Below are 25495 nucleotides of genomic sequence, written 5' to 3' on the forward strand. Positions count from 1 at the left end.
CAGAAAGGCTTTCAGATGGAGTCACTGAAGAAGCAGAGGCTGGCTGCGGGGTTGGGGGGGGAGGGGGCGGGGTTGGGAAGCTTTGGTGCCAAAGGAGAATCTGGATTTGGGCAGCCGCGTCCTGGCATAGATCACGAGGGGTCTGAGGATTTGTGGCTAGGGGCCCAGAGGAGAGCGCGGTGTCTGTGGAAGGTGGGCCAGGGGTAGGGTCTTTGGAGAGGCCTTTGGGGCTGGGGGCCGGGACTCACCTCAATGAGGAAGTCTCCCATTCGCAGTCCAGCTCGCCATGCCACGCCACCCTCGTCCACCGACTCCAGATACTGCAGCGCCGGGAAGGCCGGGGTGGGGGTGAACTCCTCGATGGGGGTCTGCGCTGCAGATGGGGAGGAGCCGGCGGGGTCGGAGGGGAGGGGGTGGAGAGGCCGAGCAGGGGGTGGGGCTCAGACCCAAGTCACGGAGGCCTCACCGTAGCTGCGGGACCAGCACCCTGGGGTGGGGTGGGGTGGTGGGCAGGCTGGGGTCCCTTTCCCTGTCCTTCCCCCTGGGTCAGAGAGCCCTTCTCCCGCCCCCTCCCCGGCCGCCACTCACCCTTGGCCCCGCGGAGCACGAACCCAAACCCCTCACTGTCCTTCTTCTGCAGCAGAACTGTCTTCTCCTTGATGACGTAATCACTGGCAGGGAGGGTGGGGGAGGGGCCGGGGTGGGGCGGGTGGAGAAGGGATCATGAGACCCAGAGCCCGTGCCCCACCAGCCACCTGGTGACCTGAGCCCAAGCTCCAGAACCAGTCACTCCCCCTCCGAGGAGCTTCCTCACCCACTCCACGTGTGTATGCTCGCAGCAGCCCTGACAAGCCTCCCCCTCAGAGCCCAGAGCGCTCGCTCTCCCACTCAGTCTTTCCTCATTCATCCATCGGTGCATCCATCCACCCATCCATTCAGCAAAGCACAGTGTGGGGAACGGAGAGCTAAACTGCCAGATCACCAGACAGCCTGGCTGGAGTCCCTGCTAGCCACTTTCTGTCTGTGACCTTGGGCCCACGACTTAAACCTTTGGGGCCTCAGTTTCCTCATCTGTAAGGCGGGACAATAACAGGCTCCACCTGATGGGGTCGCTGTGGAAGTTCCCTATATATAGTATATATAGTATTCGGCTCAGTGCTGGGTACCGTAGCACATGCGCCATAGAATTCATTCGCTGTCTTCGGTCAAGTCTTTTGGTCTAGAGGACACATGTACTTGGATAATACCTCTCCCAACTCCTTGACTATATATATGCTACAGTAACAACTCCCCAGGTCCCCAGACATATTGTAACATTGCTTATTCAGCATTGCCCAATATGGTGGCCACTAGCTGCCTGTGTCTATTTATATGCAAATTAATTAAAAATTAAATTGAAAAATTCAGTTCCCCAGTCTCACTAGCCACGTTTCCAAGTGCCTGGCAGCCACATGAGGCTAGTGGCTACCACGCTGGACAGCACAGATACAGAACATCTCCGTCGCCGCAGAAAATTCTAGCGGACAGCGCTGACATCTATTTCCCAGTATATCTCAAATGTGCCTCCTTCAAGCAGTCGGTAGATTCTAGCAAAATGCAAACTGCGTGTGAATATGTGGATGGTCCCCAGTAAGGCCTCCAAAGCCCACCAGCACATTTAGGCAAGGCTCACATACCCGGCAAAGTTCAGTTAAACTCAAACCTATTCCGTGTATCTCAACAGCCGCCCGGGGCTCACCCAGATAACAGCCCCAAACCCTAGACGTCACCACTGTGTACATCAGGATTACACATCCATTCCATTCCAGGCACCCCAGTATACAGCAGGAATACCCAGACACCCTGGTTCCAGGCGTGTCAGAATACCCACAGTCACCCCCACCCCAGAGCCACCAGAACACGTGCCTTGCTGCATCCAGAGCATCCTGCAGTCAGGTCAGAAACCCGGCCCAGCACACACACAGACCCCCTCATCATACCCCAGGAATACCCACGGGCCCTAACACACTCCGATAACAGCCAAGCAGGCTCCCTGCGCACTCCCATTACCTACCCCCAGAGATCTGGCAAAACAGCCCTCCACGAATACTCCAGTATATTTCAGTAACACCCCGGCACATCCCAGTATGCTCCAATAGTAACTCCCCTTCACTCTGATCTCAGTCTATTCCCATAACACGCCCCCTGAACACAAACCAGCACACGCCAATAAAACTTAAGGTGCTCCTACTGTATTTCGGTGCCGCCCTCCCTCCACACACACAAGCACGCCGGATACTCCCACGACCCCCCATGACATCCACTGTCAAATCCATACACTGGTACCGTAGGGACAGTGGTCTGCACAGCCCTGCTCCCACCCTCCTGATTATAATCTGGTGGGTCCAACGGCAGGCATGCACGTGTAGACACAGCCCACAACTGCCCTTGCTCAAAGTTCACGATGGTCCAGTAAACACGTCTACACCATACCCGCTATGTCTTCCTGACCTTATATTCAACCCGGGCACCAGCCACCTTTGTAGCTGGGTAGAGGGGATGTTGGAAGAGACGGAGGGAAGGGGTTGAAAGGGATGGGGGAGGGGAGAGGAGGGGAGGAAAGAGGCAAAGAAGGCTCCAAGAGCGAGTGGACAGGGCTGACAGAAATTGGTTGAGAAGTCAGAGCTGCCTACTCCTGACCATGAGCTCTGTGGCATCCTTGTCCCCACCTCTGTGCCCACGGCATAACCTGACGTGCTCCTTTGAGCCCTCATATCCTTGCCACCCCCATAGCCCTTCCAGATCTCCAGGGTCCCCCCAGCGGCCAGTAATGCTCTTCAGATCCCCTTTATTCCTCACTTACAGCAGTTTCACTTGCCTTCATGCATGCCACAAACCCCTACTTTTCCCCCAATTTCCCCCTGCCCCTGGAATCTCTCACCCACACATTCTCCTCACTCTTCATACATAAGCCTTCCCCAAACATCCCATCCCCCATACAATTCAACAAAACTCCCATATCCTTTAGATGCCAAGAAGAAGCACTTGCTATGTGCGAGGCAGTATTTGAAACCCCTCACGGGTAAGTGACTTAATTGTCTCTCACAGTCAGCCTCTAGGTAGGTGTGAGTACCATTTCTGCTTTACAAGTGAGGAAGCGGAAGCACAGAAAGGTTAAGCAACTTGCCTGAGCTCACACAGCGAACAAAAGTCTTCAACGATTCCCCAGAAAATACCTGGGTAACTCAGTAGTAATACCCTCCACTCCACTGCACCCACATACCCCAGCACAAAGACATCTGTCCCAAATTCACCATGCACGTGCCCCTCCAGTGCCTGAAATTTATCCCAGGCTATGCCAGTAACACAACAAGGAGTAACATCTATTGAACCATTGCTGAATGCCAGATGGCATTCCAAGCACTTTACATCTATTTATTCACTCAGTCCTTACAACACCCCTGGGAGGGGTTGACTGTTATCATTTGCGTTTTATAGATGAGGAAACTGAGGCACCGAGAAATAACTTGCTCAAGTTCACACCACCAGAAAAATGTCAAAGCCAAGATTTTAATTCCCCGCAGGCAACCCCTATACCCCAATAATATCCAAACAGTCCCGGACCATCGAAGCACCCCCTCTGTCCCTCCCTCTCAAGTCTCCCCATCCTGGGCATATGCCTCTCTCCTTCCCACGAATGTCTCACACAAATCCCAGCTCTGGGTGGTGTCTCTCTCATCCAGTACATTCTTCTTGAGCTGCCTAGTGGCCCTCTTGTCCTCACAGCTTCCTGCAACTCTGTACTCCTCCTCCCCCACTCCTGTGTATGCCCCTACCTCGCTCTGCACCCCGATCCCCCCTCCTCCAAATCATCTGAAAGCTCCGGAGGACCCTAACCCACCCCCCACCAGCCCTCACTTCCGCAAGCCCTCACACACCCCACATCCTCTTTCCCAAAGTGTCTTCCATTGATTTCTGTGACCTCCTCACCCCTCTCAGGCCACCTCTCCCCCTCCTTTGCCCTCCTCCCTCCCACATCCTCTCGAGCCTCTGTAGAGAACCTCCACTGTGTCCCCTACAGCATCCTAGGCTTCCTTCATACTCCCCAGCTCCCCCCTTCCATTCTCGTCCGTGGAAGCCTCCTCCTACTTTTGCAGCCTCAATTCACTTCATCACACACCCTTCCTTCCGCCCCCTTTTACTTGCAGCTGCATTTCATTTACATTCCCTGCATCCTCTGTCTGTGCTCTCCTTAAACTCCTAAATCCCCACCCCCCAATTCTCTTCACATTCCCTGCATTCCCTCCTTACCCCATTTCTCCGCACACTCCACACCCGCTCTATGCTCTGGTGTTCCCCATTTCCCCCCACTTCAGTGTCCCCCCCCCGCCGTTCCATTCTCATCCTGTCGCCCTCCTACCCAGACCCTCTAACCCCACCCCTGCCCTAGTGTTCGCCACCCACGCAGCACCCCATTCATGCTCCGTACTGCCGACTACCTGCCCTGCAAGAGCGCGCACAATGCTCTCCCCCAAGCCATCCCTCGGCGACCCTGAGCGGCCTCCGGAGCTCAGCGGCCAGCTCTTGTTCACCAGATCCCACACACAGAGACTGCAGCAGCATCGACTCCCTCCACCCCCACCCTGAAGGTCCCTCTCACACACCCAGCATCCCACAGCCCAGAGCCTGCTGCTGTACATAGCGCCCCCCTCTGGTACTCAGCCCCTCCCCGCGTACCCATCTCCGCCGGCCTCTCCAGGGCCTGCACACAGGCCCCCACGCGGGGAAGCCAGCCCCCTCCCATGCTGAGAAGCGGCACACACAGGCCCATGCAGCTCCCGGGGCAGAAGCTCAGCCGTGTCTCAGCACACGTGCCCCACACACGCATAGACCCCCAGGGGGCAGGGAGAGGGGCGCATGGGGATGGAGACCCACGGAGTCACTGGTGAAGGGGGGAGCTGTCGGGGAGAGGACTGCCCTGGCAAAGGAGGGTGGGTGTTGGGAAACGTAGCCGCAGTCCCTGGGACAGACCCCCCCCCAAACACACACAAACGCACACGAGTCCCTAGACAGCCTTGCTGTCGCTCCAAGTCACACACAGAGACAGACGCCGTCAAACAGGGACACCCAGATGGACACAGTTGGGGGGTGGGCTGGAAGCCCACCGTCTCTCCATCCCTCTCTCTCTCTCTCTCTCTCTCTCTCTCACACACACACACACACACACACACAGAGGGCTGCAGGCAGGCACACACGCACGCACACCAACACAGGGACACACACACGGTCTCACAGTGACACGCAGCGGAAAAAGAGGAGGGGAGGGGAGGGGAGGCCGGGGGCGGGATGCGTGTGTGATGGGGGGGAGTGACTGTGAATGGGAGAGAGGGGTATGAATGGGGGGACTTGCCAACTCCTTGAAGGGGTGCGGGGATACAGGAATCAGAGAAACGCGGGCCTGGGGTGTAGGTGCCTGAGCGGAGGGCTCCAGAATGGGGGCGCTAAGGGGGCAGAAAGGACAAGTGGGGCCCGAAACCCGGAGTGGCGTCCGTTTGGAGGGCCTCCCTTGGAGGGAGGTCTTGGAGGAAGAGCTGAAGGGGGCCTGGAAGGGCCTGCGAGGGGCCTGGAGAGTGTGTGTGTGTGTGTGTGTGCGTGTGTGTGTGTTTGTGTTGCGGGGTGCTCGGGAAGAGAGGCCCAGGGAGGGGGATGAGAAAAAGAAGGGTAGAGACGAGGGGTCCGGAAAGGCTTTAGTGCTGAGAGGAGGTTAGGGGAGAAGGGCGGAGGGGGCGGCTTGGGGGCAGGGGAGGAGTCCCAGGGATGGGGGATTAGCAGCTGGGGGAGGGTCGTCACAGCGGGCCGGGGCCTCCTGGTCGGGCCGCGGAGAAAAGGGGCGGCGCGCTCCGTTACCTGTAGATATACCAGACGCTGCGCCGCCGGGGCCCCAGGGCCGGCCAGCTGGAGGAGAGCGCGGGGGGCGGCTGCGGCAGGGAGCCCCCACCGGGGTGGCCCCCGAGACCCCCGGCGCCGCCGCCCGCAGACAAAGCCATCGCCGCCGCGGCCCCGGCCCCGGCCCCGGTCCCGGTGCCGGCCGCCCCCGCCGCCGCCGCCGCCGCCGCCGCGTCCCCGTCCCCGCTCGGCCGAACCCCCGTGTCCGGGCCCCCAGGCCCCGCCTCATGCTGACCCGCGCCGAGAGGGGGGAGGGGGAGGGGGCGCGCACCCTCCCTCGGGAGGGAGGGCAGGGCCGGGGGCTCACATGCCGGGGGGCGCGGGGGCGCGGGGCGCGGGGTCGGGCCGCGGCGGGAGCGGGAGGACCGCGGACGGCGCCGGCTTCAGCACCGCGGACAGCTCCGGAGGCGGGCGGCGGGCGCGAGGCTTAACCCCTTGCCGTCCTGCGCCGGGCGGTGGAGGGGGCCGGGCAGGGGGGAGGGGAACGTGGGGGCCCCCTTGGCGGGAGAAGGGGGAGGGGCGAGGCGCGGGGGGGAGGAGAAGGGGAGGCACTTCCGGTCTGGCCCTCCCCCTTAACCCTCCCCCCTCCAGAGCCCTCCCGCGCAGGTGCAGAGCGAGGGAGAGCGGGGAGAGGGACGCACAACATCACACAAGATGCCTCGCAACCGCGTGCAGGGACGCGCGGACCAAGCCCCACTTCCCAAGCAGGGACAACACGGTGAGAGACACCAGGAGGGGACACACAGCCCCCCCCCCCACCGCAAACAGACACACAGTGCACCCCAACACAGTCTGCAAGGGCCCGAAAGGGAAGGCCAGGACGTTCAGACTGGGCGCCAGAGCGGTGAGAGACACCCCTCCCCCCAAAGAAGTCCAGGCGGAGGGACATTCACACTCCACGGCTCACACGAGAGCCGCAGACCCCCAGGGAGAGGAGAGAGGGCAGCACAGGCTAGGAGGACTGTACAGCTCCAGCTGGGATGCGGGGTCACAACACAGGCCAGGGCACCCCAGGCAGGGGGGCGGAGAGCAGGGCGGGAGGCAGGAGAAGGAGAAGCTCAGACACGCCGCAAACCCAGCAGCACATGCCAGCGGGCACAAGGCATGCAGGAGAGGGAAGAAAATGCACTGGACGAGACAGGGCTAGACAGAGGAGAAGGAAGTAGCTGAGGGCTAGAGGGACCACCCCCATCCAGCTGTAGAGCAAGCGACCCCCAAAGCCAAGAGGAGACCCAGAGAGACACTGACAGAGACGAGAAGCAGAGGCTGATGGGGAGACTCCGGGTGGGGTGGGGACCTCGATACTCACCCAGTGCCCAGAGCCGGAGACGTGCCAGGCGAACACGCACAATGGTCAAGCGCCTCGGACACTTGGGGCGCAGGGTGGGACCCCAGTCCCGCCCTCTCTTCTCATATTGTGATTTCTCCCCCCCCCGCCACATCCATCCCCACTGGCCAGAACACAGACACATAGATTTGCACACATTTAATGGAAGGGTGCTATGAACAAGGAGACCCTTCCCTGGATTGGGGGGGGGGCGGTGGGGGAGGGGAGGCTTCACCCTTCAGACGCCCAGTTACGACCATCCCTCCCCCACAGCCTTGCCCTTCTGGAAGCTCAAGCCCTGGAGTCCTCCCCTCTTCTGCCCTCCCCTCCCCCAACACCCCAGGTCCTGAATTCCAGATCAGACAGGTGCAAATGCATGCACACAACTTTATCTGTTAACGCACACACACAGTGACATGCATCAAGAGGGACAGGCATGTGCAGAGAGCCACCTGCCACATGTGGTAAGCAGGACGTCGCCGGAAACACTGGCCCTCATTCTCAGACACACAGATTCAGGGAAATGTGCAGAGTCAGCTGCACGATTAGCCACAATCGTGCCCCCATAAATGACAGCCACAAATGCACCCATCTATACAGAGCAGGACAGACCCTCTCGCTGTCACGGGCATATGTGCAAGGCTAGACATCTAGGGGCCTCCAGCCACACATGCACACAGACACGTGTCATGCACACCTACAGAGACACACGGGCAAGAACACACTTGGGGAATCCGTACAAGGATGGTCGCCTGTGTAAGACGTTCACGCACAGGGAAACTTCAGCTCTGGTGGTGCACACACACGTCCGTACACCCCCCAGGCACCCCTTCCGTCCCATTCCTAACCCCATCCCCTCCCTTCCCCTCCCCTCTCACCTCCCTGGGCCAATCCCATCCATCAGGCTTCAGAAGCAAGTCAGCCAGCAGCCAGGGAGGGGAAAGGTGTCAGTGTGCCTTGTCCCCGCCCCCACCCCGCCTGGCCCAGCTCTGCCCGCCCCCCTCCCTACGCCAGCACGGGATGCATACACTTCTGCTGCACAGGACTGCACAGAGATATGGCACATAAAGGAGACCGGAGCCTCCAGCCAGCCATACCCATGAGCTCCCTAGCCCCCCAGGCATCCCCACCTCGCCCCAATCCATTTCATTGGTCTCTGGCTACCCCAGAGCTGGGCAGTCTCAGTGGCTGCCAAGGACGCCTTGGGATTGGGCTATGTAGTCTGAAGCTGACTCTGCCTTCCCCCACCCCTGGATCAAACTTGAGAGGGAGCAGATGACAGAGGGGGCTTAGAGGCGGTGGAAGTATTTAAAAGGCGGAGTGTAAGGGAGTTGGGGCTGGGGGGGCGCCCGAGGGTGTAAGGACATTTACCTTGGGGCATCAAAGCTGTCGTAGGAGCCCACGGTATAATGCCGGAAGAGTCTCTTTGCCTTGTCACTTCGGCTTTCTGCAGGGGGACAAAGGATGACCGTTTGGACCTTCACTCTGGAAACCATGGGCCCACCTCCTGGGGTCCTGACCCAAGCCTTCCCATCTACCTCCCAGCACCCCACCCCCATCAGGAGGGGGAAGGGAAGGGACATGAGAACCTAGAGTACACCGGGGACAATTGGGGGTTCCTCGTTACCTTGCTTTGCCTCCTGGGAGCGGTTGGCCACCTCTTCCAGGCAGTCAGAGGGGAACCAGCCGACGCGACCTTTGACCTGGCCTTCCCAGAAGCCTCCTTCCCCAATGCTAAGCACTAGATGGGGAGCAGGGACATAGAAACATTTCTACATTTCTCTGCTGCCCGCACCCCCACCCGCTCCCAACACTCGATGCACAGGCCTTCCAGAATTCTCAGCACCTAGCACAGAGCCTGGCCCCAGGGCATCCTTAATAAATGTCCAAGGAAGGGGGAAGGGGGAGATACAAATCACGTCGCTTCTGCAGACTAGCTTCCTGGACCCAGTGGGGACACCAAAATGGCACTGGGCCAAAGGGCTGTGTCCCACGACGTGGTCCTTGGAGGTTAGGGACGCGTCCACCATTGGTTCTCATCTCCCCTGGTAACCAGTCACAACTCAGTTATGCCACAATTTCCCTAAACCCTCCTCGGCTCCTAGGTCAAGTTCTACACCCCCATCACTGCCCCTGCCGCCTCCTGCAGTCTCCTTGCCACTTAATCTTTTGTCATCTGTTCCCAGATCCTTCCATTTCTCTTTGCTTCCGCTGGCTCTAGAAGGGACACTAGAACCACCTCTTTCCTTCTCTCCACCGCTCGTTACTGGAGGCCACTTCCTGCCACCCTCACCCCCTAACCATCAAGCACACACTGACCGACAGCAAAGAGGGGCAGCAGGGGAAGCTAATGTTTATCCAGCTCTCGCTCGGGGCCAGGACCCTAAGTTGGGGTGGGGGGAACACTTTCATTCACCCCATTTTACTGGTGGAGAAACTGAGGCTCAGAGAGCCGAGGTCCACTGCTCAAGGTTTTGCAGCTTGCAGTCGACAGAGCCTGGATTTGAACACGGCGCTGTTTCCAGAGCTGATATTTTTAGTCATTCATGTGTTGCTACCTCTCTGTTCCAGCACTTTGCTGCTGCTGTTTCTGATGATGATGAGGGCAATAGTAAGAAGCCCAAAGTCATGCATCTCTCCAGCATCTTTCACAGCTCTGTTCCCACTCGGCCCTTCACATCCTTTGCTCACTTCATCCTTACACCTACCTGGTAGGTAACAACTGATTTCCCATTTCAAAGATGAAGTTGAAGCTAGAGCAGAACAATCTCTTGCCCAGGGATGGCTCAAGCCACGCTAGGATTGGGGTTGGGGCCATCTGACGCTTTTCCCTGCACAAAACACCTCCTCTGAGAGGGTCTGGGGAAACCAAATGGAGGAGATGCTCAAAGTCATGGAAGAGACCAGGAGATGTGTGTCAAGGCGTCTGGGTTCTTGGCTAGCTCTGCCATGTCTGGCTGGGTGGTCTTGGAATCAATCATTTGTTCACTGAACAAATATGTATTTAGTGCCAGTCATGAGTCAGACCTCAGGCTAGGAACTGGGTAGAGCTGTTGGACACACTAAATGTGGTTCCTGCCCTCACAGAGCTTCCAGACTGGCAGCCATTAGAGGTATAACTCTCCAAGTGACCCCATGATTGGAAATTGAGGTCAACGCTTGAGGGACAAAGGAAGGCGTATTTGGAGAAAGGCCAGATGGGAGTATATAAATCCGCTGGCAAAGGGGGACCACGAAGGTGGGACCATCTCAGAGGATGTGACATATAGGCTGAGACCTGAAGAATGCTAGGAGTGGAGGAGGCAAAGGGAGGAAGGAAAGGTTTTCCAGGCAGAAGTAACAGCATGTGCAAAGGGTTCGTCGTGGAAAAGGACTTGGGGGACTTCCCTGATGGCACAGTGGTTAAGAATCCGCCTGCCAATGCAGGGGACACAGTTTCGAGCCCTGGTCTGGGAAGATCCCACATGCCTCGGAGCAGCTAAGCCCGTGCACCACAACAACCGAGCCTGCGCTCTAGAGCCCGCGAGCCACAACTATTGAGCCTGCGTGCCACAACTACTGAAGCCCGCGCACCTGGAGCTCGTGCTCCGCAACAAGAGAGGCCACCGCAGTGAGAAGCCCGCGCACCTCAGCGAAGAGTGTCCCCCGCTCGCCGCAACTAGAGAAAGCCTGTGTGCAGCAACAAAGACCCAACACAGCCAAAAATAAATAATAAATAAACTAAAACAAAAAACAAAAAGAAAAAGCGGACTTGGGGCATCTGAGGAATGGAGAGGAGGATGAGGCCCCTGGAACCCTGTGGGTGAAAGAAAGAGTAGCAAGAGGTGAGGGTGGTGGGCGGGCAGAGGAGGGGCTCGCAGGCCAGGCTCAGGTGCTCGGCTTTGGTTCTGAGAGCAGAGGGAACCTGCTACCTCATCGCGCTGTGGCAAAGGTCAGTGACGTTGTGGGTGTGGCTGTGCTTTGAGGCAATTAAGCATCTTTTAATGAAAGGAAAGGATATGAAAACAGGGCAATGCATAGAATTGCTGGGCTTGACATTCAAAAAGACACATGGAAGATACAGCCCATGGCCCTCTGCCTGTGCGAAGTCCCTCACACTTGGCCTCAGCTTCCCTTTCTTCTTTTGCATCCTTCAAAGCACAGACCTGACCCCCGCCCCAGACACCCCCCCACACACACAAACATACACACCCATACACTTGCTCCCCAGGCACGGTGCCTCCAGAGGCACTGCCCCTGCCTCCCACAGTTAACTCGGGCATTTGGTCATTCATCCATTCATCCCTTCACTCAGCAGGTGTGCACTGAGGCTTCCTGTGTGCTGGGTCACTAAACTGGGCCCTGGTGACCCAGCCCCTGGTGACATGTGACCTTGTCTTCAGGAACTCAGGCGATAGGGAGACAGACTACAAAAGAGATGCAATTACACAACCTGCCTGATACTCTGATCCCTGCACGTGCTTCGAGGCCCACTTAAAACTCTGTCTCCTTTGGGAGGACACCCCCCTCCCCCAGCTTCCTCGGTGCCCAGGGTCTCTCTCTTCTAAGTGCCTGTAGTGGGGGTCGCTTACGGTAGTGACAGCTGGTGCTTATTATGTGAGAATCACTGTTCTAAGGGCTTTACAAGAACTGACTCTAATCCTCGCAAGGGTCCCATTGTACAGACAAGGAAACTGAGGCCCAGAGAAGTCACTCACCTGAGGTCGCCCTGCTAAGAAGTGGTGGAGCTGGGATTTGAACCCGATCAGCCTGGCTCTCAACCACTACGCTACTTGGCTCCTCTGCAAGCCTAGAGTCGGGCAAAGAATTGGTCCCCCATCTCGAATTAACTACTGCAGGGCACTTCCTGTCTCCAAAGCACCATCCTGTCCAAGAACACGCATCCACGGCCCTGCGAGGGGCGAAGTCTGCACGTGGGGGATACTGGCATGGTTTTACAGATGAAGACAGGAAAACCGAAGAGAGGCAAAGCCCCATGACAGCAGCCTCTATTTAGGGAGCCCTCAGCACGGACCGGGCTTCGCACACTGGCCGTCTCATCAGAGCCCGGGGAAGTAGGCACCACCCCGTGTCTCAGATGAGAACTCCTGGCAGAGGCAGGAGGTAAAGTCAAGGCGGCGTGGCCTCACTCTCCAAACACGGTAGCGGGAAAGACCCTGGGCTCAGCTTGGGGACCTCAGGCAAGTCATTTCACCCATGTGAGCCCCTGCTCCGTCAACTGTACGATGGGCTCCTGACAGCTGCCTGGAAGGGCGGTCGGGAGCGAGACGGGACCTCGCAGGGAAAGCGCTCCGGCCGTGCCCGCTGGCGTCAGCTTCCCACAAATGCTCATCGCCCCTCTCTTGCCCAGACACGACCGCCTGATGGCCTCATCCCAGCTACGCTCTATGCTCCTCCGAGGCAGAAGGGGCATCTAGGTCTCTCTGAGGTCGCCGGCGTTCACTGGACATTCTAGGTGCTGGAGAACTGTTTGTCACTGACCCTTCCTGAAGGGTTAGTTCACCTGCCTGACCCTTGTCCACAGCCCAGCCGGGCCCTGCCCCTTTACCTTTGATCTTCTCGCCCTTGCTCAGGGAGATCTCCCCCTCGGCTTGGGCCTGGTAGGACTTCACAGCCATGAAGGAACGTCCGGGGACCGCTGAGTAGAGCTTCCGGCGTCGCCCGCGGCTGCCCAGGGAGCCCCCGGGGCCCCCGGAGCCCCCTGTGCCCCCAGCTGGCCCTTCCCGGGGTGTCCCGCTGGAGCTGCATACACAGAGGGTGTGAGAGGCAGGGGAGAGTGGAGGGAGGGGGCAGCACTGGGAGAACAGGGGTCCTTGGGTGGGGGGGAGATGGAGCATCCGAGTGGGAGGGGGTCTGAGTGCCTTCTCCGGCTCTGGCGTCCTCAGGGAAAGAGGGCACCTGGGGGGTCCCCCTGCCGGGCTGCCGTGGCCCCTGGCTCCAGCCCTCTTTCCTGCCTCATGGCTTCCGGCTCTGTCCCCTCCCACGGTCCTGCATGCCCTGCCTGATGCAGCTTCCTGAAGCTGAGCTCTGACTGTGTCATCCCTGGCTCACGAGCCTTCAGCGACTCCCAGCTTCCTCCTGGGTTGAGTCCAACTCCTCTGCCTGCCATCCCCAGCCCGCCATGATCTTCCTCCCGCCCACGTCCTCAGGACAGGCTGGCCAGCCTCAGCACCCCCTTCCCGTCCTCCTCTAGGCAGCCTGGCCTCTTTACCCCAGCATGCCCCCTGCCCATCCTCCCACCTCTGGTCTCATCTCCAAGCTTGGAAACTCCTCCCCGACTCCCTCGCCCACCCCCTCTCTGTTTGGCTTCCCCTCACCTTGCCCAGTCTTTCTGTCTGTCCAGCATTTCTTTGGGGCACCTCCCGCCCAGGCCCATGGAGCAGGTGCTCAGCTAAACGTTGGTGCACTTGGACATGGGTGCAAGACTGTGGCTCACGATGCCCTCACCTCCTCAAGGGTGAGGAGAGGGATCTGGTAGTCTGAGGTTGGGACCAGTGAGGTGGATGGATGGGGAACCAGCCATATGTGGGACAGGAGGAAGGCAGCTGGGCTGGCCCGGGGTGGGGCACGGAGCTGTGGCTCTGAGGAAGGGATCTGGCTGGGGTGGGGTCTGTGGCATCAGGGCTGAGCCCTCCCCTACCTGGGCCGTCCACGGGGCTGCCTCTTGGCCTCCTCGGGGTGCCTCCCTCGGGATGGGGAGCGGGCCCGGGCGCCCCGGGGGCTGCTGGCACTTCGGAGGGTCCCACTGCTGAGCTTGGTGCTGGGGGCCGAGGGCTGCGACTGGCCCTGGGGCCCTGAGGTAGGGCCGGGGGCCCCGGCAGACGAGGTCCCCGGGGCGGCGAACACCATCCAGTCAGGCAGGGCCATGCTGGTATCACTGTTGGCCCGCAGCAGCGCGGGGGGCACCGTCAGCCCCACGCCGGGGGGTCCCCGTCGCCGGGCTGCGTACTTGGGGGACTCCTGGAAGGGCACTGAGGGGGCATGGTGGCAGGAGGGCAGAGGGAGGCAGAGGCAGGTGGGGAGGGCATACGGGCGAGAGATGGTGGGGGTGAAGCGTGAGGGGAGAAAGACAGAGATAAGAAAGAGTGGGGTGCCTGGAACCCCACCCCTGCCGCCGCTCAGGTGTATTTGATCCCATCCTGGCCCCCAAATCAGGTTCGCTGACTCCCCAATCCCACCACGCACCCCCCAGGCCCCCAGCTTCTCCCCTTAGCTCGCTCACCCACGTCCTGTTCTCGATGGTTTCGGATCAGCTCCCCAAGTTCAAAATTCCCAGCAATCACTGCCACCTGGCGGGGGCGGGGGGTTACAGGGAGCCCAAGGAGGAGAGAGAAAGAGACAGAGAGAGGAAGCAGGAAACACTGTGAGGTCTCTGGCCAGCTGTCCCCCCACACCTTCACCCCATAACTTCGTCCTTCCTCCTCTCCCAGACCAAGGGCCTCCCTCCCAGCACCCCAAAGTCTCCCACCTCCCTTACCCCCTCTGTGTTCTTCATGCCCCCTCCCAACCAGCCCCGACAGCCCCAGACCTGGAAGGGGGTCTGGCCGCTGTTATTCTTCACATCCTTGTCAGCTCCTCGATAGAGGAGGATCCTAGCACAGGTCTCCTGATGGTCAGTGGCACAGGGTGAAAGGAAAAAAAAAAAAACAGTTAAGGTCACCATGAGTGGACACAGACACTGTGCTAAGAACTTCCAGAACCATCTGATGGAAACCCGTCCTGCCCCGGACAGCAGCCACTTGCCCTTTAAATGTGGCCGGTCCAAACTGAGAGGTGCTGTGCATACAAAATACACACCGGATTTCAAGGACTTGGCATGAAAAACGTAATTTAAACATCTCTAATATTTTTTTTTCATTTTTAAAAAACTCCTTATTGAATTTGTTAAAATATTGCTTCTGATTTATGTTTTGGTTCCTTGGCCACAAGGCATGTGGGATCTTAGCTCCCAGACCAGGGATCGAACCCACACCCCCTGCATTGGAAGGAGAAGTCTCAACCACTGGATCACCAGGGAAGTCCCTCTAATAATTTTTATACTGATTACACATTGAAAGGATATTCTGGATACACTGGGTTAAGTAAAATATGCTACTAAAATTAATGTCACCTGTTTGTTTTTTCCTTTTTTTAAAAGTGGCTCCTGAGACATTTAAAATTACACATGTGACTTAGATTTTAGCCTATCGGACAGCACTAACCTAAACCAGGGGTTTTCTTTATTATTATTATTTTATTGAAGTATAGTTGATTTACTATGTTGTGTTAATTACTGCTGTACAGCAAAGTGATTCAGTTCAGTTACACACACACACATATCCTTTTGTAAAATTATATTCTTTTCCATTATAGTTTATCATAGGAGACTGACTATAGTTCTCTGTGCTATACAGTAAGACCTTGTTGTTTATCCATTTTATATATAGCAGTTTGCATCTGCTAACCCCAACCTCCCAATCAGGGGTTTTCATCTTCAGCACTACTGGCATTTAGGGCCCAGACAAGTTTTTGTAGCGGGGGTGGAGGTGGTGGTGTGTGTCATCCTGCGCATTGTAGGGCTTTGAGCAGCATCCCTGGGCTCTACCACTAGATGCCAGTAGCACTCCCCTCCCCATTCGTGACAACCAAGAATGTCTGCAGACATTGCCAAATGTCCCCTCGGAGGCAGAAGCCCAGTTTGAGAGCCACTAATTCAAACCTCTTGGAGGGCCTACTACGTTGCATGTCTGGTGCTCAGCTCTTTTGAGGAGGTAGCCACCGAAGGGCCCAACAATTCCAAGAGATGGAAATTATTGTCCCCATTTTACAGATGAGGAAACTAAGGCTTCAAAAGTAGCTCAAGGTCGTGTGGCTGGTGATGATCAGCACTCGGATTTGAACCCAGCTTTTTCTGACTCCCAAGCCTTTGCTCTAATCACACACTCTGCTAGACCCAGAAGGAAGGGGGCAGTGGGGCCAGGGTCGGGCAGTGGGGGAAGGGATGTCATCCACATCCAGATCAATTCCTTACCAACGTCAATCACAACATGTCACTCTCTCTCACGCTTTGGGTCAGACCCAATGTCTTTGCCCTGGCCTAGGAGGTCCCTGCTGATCTGCCTGCCCTGCCCCCCCCACCCCCCAGCCTCACCAACTTCATCTTCTACCACTTTTCCTTGCTCCCCATGCTCCAGCCACACTGGCCTCCTTCCTCTGACAAGCACGCTCCTGCCCCAGGGCCTTTGCACCTGCTGCTTCCTCTGCTTGGAATTCTCTGCCCCTAGATCTCTGTACAGCTCACTTTCTCACCTTCCCACTTGATTCATGTTTTTGCTCAGATGCCACTTCTTCAGAAAAGGTCCCTCTGACTATCCTGTGGAAAATAACCCCTTGTCCGGTTCCCGGCTTTATTTTAATTTACATGATACCTGCTATGTGCCGGGCATTCTTCTGAGCCAGAATTAACTCATTTTCCTCACAACACTGCCTCCCTGAAATTATATTTCTATTTTATTCGTCTCTAGCATCTCTCCCCCACTACATTGTCCGTTTCAGAGAGGCATGGTTTTGTCTGTGGCACCCGCGACCTGGCATAGTGCTTGGCCCATAAGAGCTGTTCGATAAACACTTGCTGGATGAGGGAACGTCCTCTCCCTTCATCTTGGCCTGGCCAAACGCAACCTGGCCCCCAGCTCAGCTCCACTCCAGATCCCCAAGATGCTAATTTAACCAGAATTCACAAAACACCTGCTTGGTCTCACCCTCTTCACGTGACAAACCCATCAAGGATGCTTGTACGGGTCCATCCTACAGGACAGGCTCAGAGAGGGCAAATCCATGGCCAAGGTCACACAGCCAGTCAGTGGGGCAGCTAGGACTCAAACCAAGCCTTCTAATCTTAGTGCTCATCTATCTCCTGTGAAAGCACAACTCCGATTGCCCAAGTCCAGTGGTCCTCCGACTGGACAGCAAAGTTAGCCTGGTTCGTTTTCTGGATGTGTTTGTGAGTGCGAGTGTGTGTGTCCACGTGTGCACGTGCTGTCTCCCCAGCTAGACTGTAAATTGTGTGTTTTTGCATATCTGCCAGCCCCCACTGCTGCCTTGCCTAGCACAGGCCCAGAGCATCTCTTTCAGCTTAACCAGCAATTCACTACTCTCCTAGAGAACCTCATATTTACTGGTGTGCTAGCACTTATCTCACTGTATTGCAATTATTTGTTTACACATCTGCCTCTTCACCAGACTGTGAACTCCCCCCACCTTCCCGAGGACAGGCGCCGTGCGGTGTCTGATTCATCTCACAATCGGGCACACAGTAGGTGCTCAAGAAATGTGCACGGAAAGGATGAGGATGGGGGATGTGGCGCCGAGTCATTCAAAATTCAATTCGTTCGTCATTCATTCATTCATGGAGTCATTCAATCTATCTCGAAGCAAATACCTGTTGAATGTTCTGAGTTGGGTGCTGTGCGTGGTCTTGGGGGAAATTCAAGGCATCTGATCCATCATTCATTCAATCATTCATTCAACAAAGATACATCTAAGCCTACTATATTCTGGGGCCTTGGGACAGAGCGATTGATCAGACTTAGGCCCTACCCCTGAGGAGCTCACAGCCCGGACAGGGGCCTGATCTTCACCACCAGAGGCTAGATGGGCAGAGAGGGAGGAAATCTTTCAGACCCAGCTCTGGGCCTTGGGAAGCTTAAAGTCTGGGAGGGAAGGCAAGGGGAGAGAAAGTCGGAAAAGAACTTGCATTTGTCAAGCATCTATTTGCTAAGCACCATGCCGAGAGCAAGCAAAACATTCACACCGTTGATCCTTTGCAAGGTAGGTGTTACTGACCCATTTCACAGATGAGAAAGGAGAAGCACAAGGTGGGGAAATGGCTGGCTCATCTGACCCGCTTAGAGTAAGTGTTCCCTCTGTATAACTATATACATGCTACATTTTCCCTATTCAGATTACTGAATTACTGATTCCCTATTCAGAGGTAATGGTTTCTGTCTCCTGACCTCATCCTGATTGATAATGGAAATGATAATGATAATAATAATACTTATTTTTATAGCTGCCTTCTGGGGATGAGCACTTAATACACAGGATCTTTCATCCCCTTCAATCAGCTGACGTTATTCCCATTTCGGAGAGCGGGATGGAACCTCAGAGAGGGGACGGGACTTGTTTGGGGCATCCTGGCCTGTGCACAGGCTACTGAGTCAGAAAATCCGGACACGAGGCCCGTGTCAGGGAGTAGGAAAGACAGATGCACTGGCGGGGGGTGGGGGCGGGGAAGTGACGGCAATCTGACAAACTCTGAGTTCTCCCTCTGCGGGCGCAGAGCAGACTGCTTGCTGCCACAAGGCAGCACGTGGCTACCTGCCACATCCTGGCACTGCAAGTTCTGATGAGGCAGAAGGGACTGGGGCTGTTCTGGAAGACTTCCTGGAGGAGGGGGAAGAGGCTGATGGATCAGCCACAGCATGCCAGGCCCTGGCCTCCGAAGTCCTTGCAGCAACCGTCTAAGGGCAGGGAGCCTTGGGAAGCAGGTGAGGAGACTGAGGCACCGGAGGCAGGGGCTGACCTGCCCAGGATCGCCTGGTGCACAGGTGGCAAAGTGGCCGGGGTCAGCAGGCTAAGAGCCTCGGCTCTTGCCAACCCAACCGGCCATTACATCACAGCTGGAGTGGGTACGTGAGACACCCCCCCCCCCCCCCAGCCAGTTCTTTACTGCTCACCTCCACTCACAACTCCTGAACTGCGGACTGACCACCCAGCCCTGAATTGCTACAACTTGCGACACGCTCTTGTCCCCTTCAGGGGTTGTGGTTCGGCCTTTCCCCTGTCCCCTGCAGTGGGTGGTGCTCCACTGGCAGCTGAATGGAGACCCATTAGAAATAGGACCCTCAGGGATTAACACATACACGCTACTATATGTAAAATAGGTCATCAACAAGGACCTACTGTACAGCACAGGAACTCTACTCAATATTCTGTAATAACCTATATGGGAGAAGAATTTGAAAAAGAAGGGATGCGTGTCTACGGATAACTGAATCGCTTCGCTGTACACCTGAAACGAACACAACATTGAACGTCTGCTCTACTCAGATATAAAATAGAAATTAAAAATAAAAGAAATAGGACCCTTGGAGTTTCTTGCATTTTCAGGAGCAATCCCGACTCTCTCCCCTCTGGTTTTCTGGCACAGGCTATGCCCTCTGCCTGGACACCCTTTCCGCCCTCTTCTACTTGGCCAACTCCTCATCTTAGCACTGATGGCACATCTTCCAGTGACCCACCCTCACCCCAGCCCCAAGGCCAAGCCCAGATGTGGGCTCCCACAGGGACCTGGATTCCCGGTGACCGCCCTCTGAACACTCGGGATCATAACGGCAGGGTGTGTCCCTTGATGGAGGGGCTGCCTGTCTTAATCACTACTGTGTCCTCAGCACCCAGGTCTGAGCCTGACACAGGGAAGGTGTTCAGGAAATATCTGCTGAATGAATGAATGAAATAGTGAAAGAACAGAGGGCACAGGGAGGCTGGGAGGCTGAAGTCAGGAGGAGGGCCCGGGGCGGGTGCTGCAGGGCAGACCTTATTGTAGAGGGCGCAGATGTGCAGGGCCGTGTTCCCCGAGGCGTTCTGGGCTCCAGGCTCAGCCCCATAGAAGAGCAGGTGTTCCAGGTGCTGAGAATGGCCCCTCTGGCAGGCCTGGAGAGGATTGGGAGCGGAGGAGGCTGGAACAGACCCACCTGGCCATGGCGTCTGTCTGTCTCCTTCACCTCGAGGTCAGGAAGCTGTGCATCCACCTCCCCCTCTCCTTTCAACCCCCATTCCTGCTTAGGAACTCGCGCTGCCAGCTTCACAAGTCATTCCAAGGCCCAGGGCTCTGGGCTGGCTCCTCGGGAGGGTCGAGAGGCCATCCCCACTCATCTCAGGGATCGAGGTTTCCAGGTCCCAAGCCATCCCCTTTAGGGTCCCGGTGTTGACACCCTCATCTTTTCCTCTTTGGGGACCATGCTACTCCCACCCCTCCCCTCTGTGAGGACCCCAGCATCTGGAGCCCTCTAGCTGCTTGGCCTGGGGTCCCTGATCCCTGGCGCCCTCAGGGTCCAGCAACCACCCATGCAGCCCCCAGCCCCTCCTGGCCAAGTCAGGAGCACCTGGTGGATCTCCTGCCAGCCGTTCTCATCAGCTATGCCCAGCTGGGCCCTGTTGTACAGGAGTAGCTCACAGCAGCGGGGGTCGCCCCCCACCATAGCCGTATGGAACAGAGGCGTCAGCCCCCGGCGGTCCTTGTAGTTGGGGGAACCCCCAAGATCCAGGAGCGCCTAGGAAGGGAAAAAAGAAGACAGTCAGACAAGTACTGGCTCATGCTGAAGGGCCAGTGGGGAGGGGAGTCCTGGGTAACCCACACTGGCCAATGCCAGAGCTGGTTCTGCCATGATGCCCTTGAGCGACCTTGATACTGGTCCTTCCCCTCAGAGCCTCTCATCCCTGTGAACCATGAAGGGATGGGGAAGATGCCTCCAGAGGACCCTCCCACTCTGAAGTCCTGCCCAACCTTCCCCCATGGGTGACGACGTTCCGTAAGCCATTGAAGGAGCCTAATGCCTCAGTGCCTACCTACTCTCAAACCAGCAGGCTGGTTTGGGGGACAAATGAGAGAACGGAGTCTGGATGCAGGATGGTCCCTGGCTGGGTGGGAGGTGTTATTAGGACCAGGATCCCGAGGATGAGGCACAGAAGGAAGTCTGGGAGGGGGCAAGCTTGGGTTAAAGCCACTTGGGCCAGCCTCACAGGGGCTGGGGGCTTGGGGGCAGGGAGTGGTCCCACTCAAGTAACAGCTCTGGGCCTGGAAGGCGTGTTTGCTGGCGGCAGCCCTGCGTGAGGAAAGTCTGCAGTGGCACTGTCCAACAGAACATCCGCAACATTTGTGGTGATGGAAATAGTCTACAACCGCACGATCCAGTATGGCAGCCGCGTGTGGGCTACTGAGTGCTTGAATGTGGCTAGTAAGCCTGAGAAACGGAAGTTTTCATTTTACAGCATTTGAATCCATTGACATCTACACAGCCCCATGTGGTTGGTGGCTGCTGGATTGGACAGCGCAGGCCTGGGGGGTAGGGGTGGGGTGCGAGCAGGTGCGGGGTCTGGGGGAGGGGTGTACATAAAGAGGGTCTGTCGATTCCAGGGCTGTAAGGCAGACCTTTGTGGCCGGTGTTTAGGGATCTTCAAGAAAGGGTTGGAGAAAGCAAAAGAGGCTCCGTTAAGCTGGAGAATCTATGAATCCTGGTGGTTATCAAGAGCTTTGGGGGCGGTCTAGCCTGACCTGTGTATGAAGATGGATCAAGTGCCCTTGGGTGGGGGGAAAAGAAGACCGTTTTAAAATTAGACCGGGCGAGCTGACTCCGTGTATGTATTTTGAGGGTCTACGAGGTTCGTCAATTTGGGAAGGCACATTCTAGACGCTGCACTGGAGGAGGGGGTTGTGAGAGAAGGGGGTGTGTTCGGGGGATGAGCTGCTAGGTTGCAAAGGGTAGATGGAGGGGCTGAGGGCCAGTGTCTGGAGGAGGCAGATGAAGGAGCTGTGTCTGCAGGGTGTGTATGGAGGAGGGTCTGTATCTGGGGGCACAGCAGGGAGCTCACTCTGCATTTTAGAGGTCACCAGGAGAGTCTACACTCAGGGAGACAGAGGTAGGTGTTGGTGTAGAGCTGGGTCAGAGGGAATGGAGGAGTTCTGGGTGTCAGGAAATTAACATGACCGACCTGCGTGTAGGGCAAGGGTCCACGTGACCATCAACTACAGCTGATCATGAGCCCTGAGCTGGGGCGGGTGGGCGCTCCTGGAGGTCCCAGGAGGGTATCAGATTCAGTCAGAGGAGTAGCAATGGAGGAGAGGTGGAGGAAGGGTCTGGGTCAATTGGCCCAATGCAGTCTGGGCGAGAAACGTGGTAATTTGGGGGTGCCTCTGAGCTCTGGGGAGGGTCCCGGGAGGATCTGGCACCTCACCGTGAGAGCGAGGCAGTGACGGGCACACGCGGCCTTGTGTAGCGCTGTCATGCCATCCCGGGCCCGGAAGTCGATGTGGGCCCCGCCCAGGCACAGGGTTCGAATCACCTCTACAGAGCCTTCTGTCTGGGCAGCCAGCGTCAGGGGGGTCTCTGGTGGTGGTGGGGGCACGGGAAAGGCCAGTCACATGCAGCCCCTAGGCCTTGTTCTTGACTCTTCAGCCCTCCCAAAGCGCCCGGCCCCCACCCTACCTCCTGAATCCGAGTCATGATAATTGGGGTCCAGCCCCTTGTCCAGCAGCCGTGCCACCTTATCGGATGTCCCGAGCTGCACGTACTCCAGGAACTTCTTCAACCCCGTCTGAGGCATAGACAAGAGAGAGAAGACAGGCCGGTCAGGGAGGAAGGGAGCAAAGCTGGGTTCTGGAGCACGGCTGTCCAGTGCAAATACACAGGATGCCACACAGATCATTGAAAAGTCCCTAGTAGCCGCCATTTTTGTTTTTTTAAAAAGGAAGGGGAACTTTCAATTACATTGAAATTCACTTTAATGACCTCTTTTTAATCTACTATATCTACAATGTTACCCGTTCAACAGGTAATCCACATGAAATTTATTAAGGAGATATTTTACTTTGGGGGGTACTGAGTCTTCAAATCCAGTGTGTATTTCACACTCACAGCGAGGCTCAGTTCGGACCTGCCACTCCGCAGGTACCCGGGGGGGCCGTATGTGTCTGGAAGCACCTGCAGTGGATGGTAGAGGTCTAGACAGATGGAATATTTGGGGGAGGACAGAGACAAATGCATGGTGGGGTGGGGATGGGGATGAGAAGATGCCTGGGTGCTTTCTTCCCAAGTGTCAAGGATCCTTCACTTCACTTCTGACCAAAGCAGCCCCCTGGCTTCTTCCCAGCTTTTAGGGGACCAGAGGAGACGCAGGGGACATATAGCCTAAGGACTGGAGGGCAAGGAAGCAGGAGGATAAACGTGGCTGGGGAGGAGAGCACCCTTGGATCTGGTAGAGATTTAGGTTCTGGCATTGTGGGAACTGCAGGGTGTCTATGAAACAGCCCCTAGGCAGAGGGATGCTAGATGTCAGAGTCACAGGCCAAGGAAGGGGGGCCCTGAGTGGATATAGGGGACCTAGGAGATGAGAGGGGAGAATCCAAAGATGAAGAAAGTGGGACCCAGGTGGAAATGGTGTGAGCCTGAGCAGAGGCACAAGGGGGAAAGAGAGGAGATAAAAAAGGCTATGATAGGGGCTTCGCTGGTGACGCAGTGGTTGAGAGTCCGCCTGCTGATGAAGGGGACGCGGGTTCGTGCCCCGGTCCAGGAAGATCCCACATGCCGCGGAGCGGCTGGGCCCATGAGCCATGGCTGCTGAGCCTGCGCGTCCGGAGCCTGTGCTCCACAACGGGAGAGGCCACAACAGTGAGAGGCCCGCGTACCGCAAAAAAAAAAAAAAAAAAAAAAAAAGGCTATGATAGGGTTAGCAGGGGCATTTGGGGTTGTCCCAAACGTGACACAGCATCCCAAGTTAAGTGGGGGACCCTGGCAGAGGCAGAGAAGGCTTAGAGGGCTGTTGGGAAGAGACAGGAGAGAAAATGGTTGGGCCAGGAGCTCCAGGTGGGAGGGCAAGTGTCAGCAGGGTTCTCTCACCTTCGTGTGCAACTTGGCCAGCTGCTTCTCATCCAGGTTGGTCTGTTTGTAAACTCGGGTCTTGTATCGGAACTGAGGTCAGGGGTGGGGTAAAGGGAGAGACAGAGACTCAAAATCAGGGGTCTGGACCCCCTTCTGAGCCAGGAGTCAACTCTGGGTCAGGGTGGAAACAGCCCCAGAGCCTTGGCTGGGTGGGCAGAGTGGTGCTGGGCCACTAGGGGCATGTGGACTGCAACCCCTAGGGAGTCTGGACCCCATGGGGAATGTTCTAGAAGACCTACTGTAATTGGGCATCCTTTCCCACTTTGATAGAAAACGGGAAGCTTGGGGCTGGAAAATGACTTGCGCAAGGTCACCCCACTGGTCAGAGGCAGAACGCACGGTAATTTGAACTCAGGCCTCTCTGACTCTGATTCTTAGGTGCCCCCCGAATCCAGAAGAGCCCACTGGGTTTTCCCTTGCCAAGGTCTTGGCTGGGAGCATAAACGGGGAGGGGGCACATGTGTCTCAGGACACGTCTTCTGTCATCTGTGAAGGGGCCAGGAAGGCGGTGGGCCTCACCTCCAGGTAGGGCACCCCCTTCTCGAAGGACTGGGGGTACTCCCGCAGCAGCCGCTCCTCCTCCAGGAAGTTGGCGTCGCGGCCCGAGGTGGCCGGCTGGAACAGGCCATAGTTGAGGACATCCTGCAGGCTTTCGCTCAGGGCACAGAGCACCTGCTGCTTGGCTGTCCAGATGGTGGCATCTGGGTTGAAGCGCAGGCATTTCTGGTGGGGGAGGCAACAGGAAGGGGCCTGAGGTGGTGTGGGAAGGGGCTGTGGGTGATTCCAGGGACAGAGTGGGTGTTGGGGGCAATACGTGGGGGTCTGGAAATTGGGGGCCACGTGTGAGGACACCCAGCACCAGAGGCCTCCCCGTGCAGGCTCGGGTCCCTCTCCCGCCCCGCCCCTCCTCCGGCCAGCGGGCTCACTGTCTGGTGCAGGTCAGGGATGCCAATCCTAAAGACCATCATGCTGAAGTGGGCGTCGTCTGGGACAGACATGGAGCGGCCCTGGAGGCCTCGAACCGAGGCCAGGCTACCAGGTCCCCCGCTGCTCCGGCCCCGGGTCCCCCGGGGGCCTCTCCCGGGCCCGTCTGGGGAGCTGTCGGACTCCGAGCCCCCCTCGGGACACTCGCTGGCACTGTGGCGCTCCTCGTCCTCGCTTGACGCGGGGCTGTGGGTCATCATGGGGCCACGGGGCGACGGGGGACGGCAGCATCACAGGCGGCTGCGGGGGGCCAAAGGCGGCTGTCAGACTAGGAACCCAGACCCCCTGGAGGCCACAGGCGCACTCAGTGGACAAATGGTCAAGGGCAGCCGCCCCACCCTGCCCGAGGCAGGCAGGAAGGAGGCTGGACACACCCCCCAGACACTCCACACTCCTACGGCCTCCAAGCTCGTGCGCTCGCGCTCCCGCTCTCTCTCTCTCTCTCTCTCTCTCTCTCTCTCTCTCTCTCTCTCTCTCTCTCTCTCTCTCTCGTGCACACGCGCACACACACACACACACACCCAACCCTGCCATGCTGCCTGCACATCTCCTTCCCTGCCCT

General features: G+C 57.2%; 1 protein-coding gene across 2 annotated transcripts in view; it reads right to left on the reverse strand.

Moving 5' to 3' along the window:
* The window catches only part of SHANK1 (SH3 and multiple ankyrin repeat domains 1), a gene marked incomplete at both ends in the record, with an annotated part of 42981 nt that extends 17851 nt beyond the window's left edge, over positions 1 to 25130 (reverse strand). For both annotated transcript variants that reach the window (XM_079723038.1, XM_079723037.1), the window contains 16 exons: positions 249 to 373; positions 589 to 671; positions 8131 to 8157; positions 8624 to 8699; positions 8880 to 8993; positions 12801 to 12994; positions 13893 to 14223; positions 14475 to 14541; positions 14781 to 14858; positions 19829 to 19945; positions 20398 to 20565; positions 22247 to 22398; positions 22498 to 22606; positions 23908 to 23979; positions 24469 to 24672; positions 24876 to 25130. In XM_079723038.1, the coding sequence (XP_079579164.1) occupies positions 249 to 373; positions 589 to 671; positions 8131 to 8157; positions 8624 to 8699; positions 8880 to 8993; positions 12801 to 12994; positions 13893 to 14223; positions 14475 to 14541; positions 14781 to 14858; positions 19829 to 19945; positions 20398 to 20565; positions 22247 to 22398; positions 22498 to 22606; positions 23908 to 23979; positions 24469 to 24672; positions 24876 to 25130 (2172 nt within the window). The remainder of the gene's footprint in view (positions 1 to 248; positions 374 to 588; positions 672 to 8130; positions 8158 to 8623; positions 8700 to 8879; positions 8994 to 12800; positions 12995 to 13892; positions 14224 to 14474; positions 14542 to 14780; positions 14859 to 19828; positions 19946 to 20397; positions 20566 to 22246; positions 22399 to 22497; positions 22607 to 23907; positions 23980 to 24468; positions 24673 to 24875) is intronic.
* Between the last annotated feature and the right edge of the window lie 365 nt (positions 25131 to 25495).

This window comes from Hyperoodon ampullatus, assembly GCF_949752795.1.
Source record: "Hyperoodon ampullatus genome assembly, chromosome: 18".
NCBI lineage: Eukaryota > Metazoa > Chordata > Mammalia > Artiodactyla > Ziphiidae > Hyperoodon > Hyperoodon ampullatus.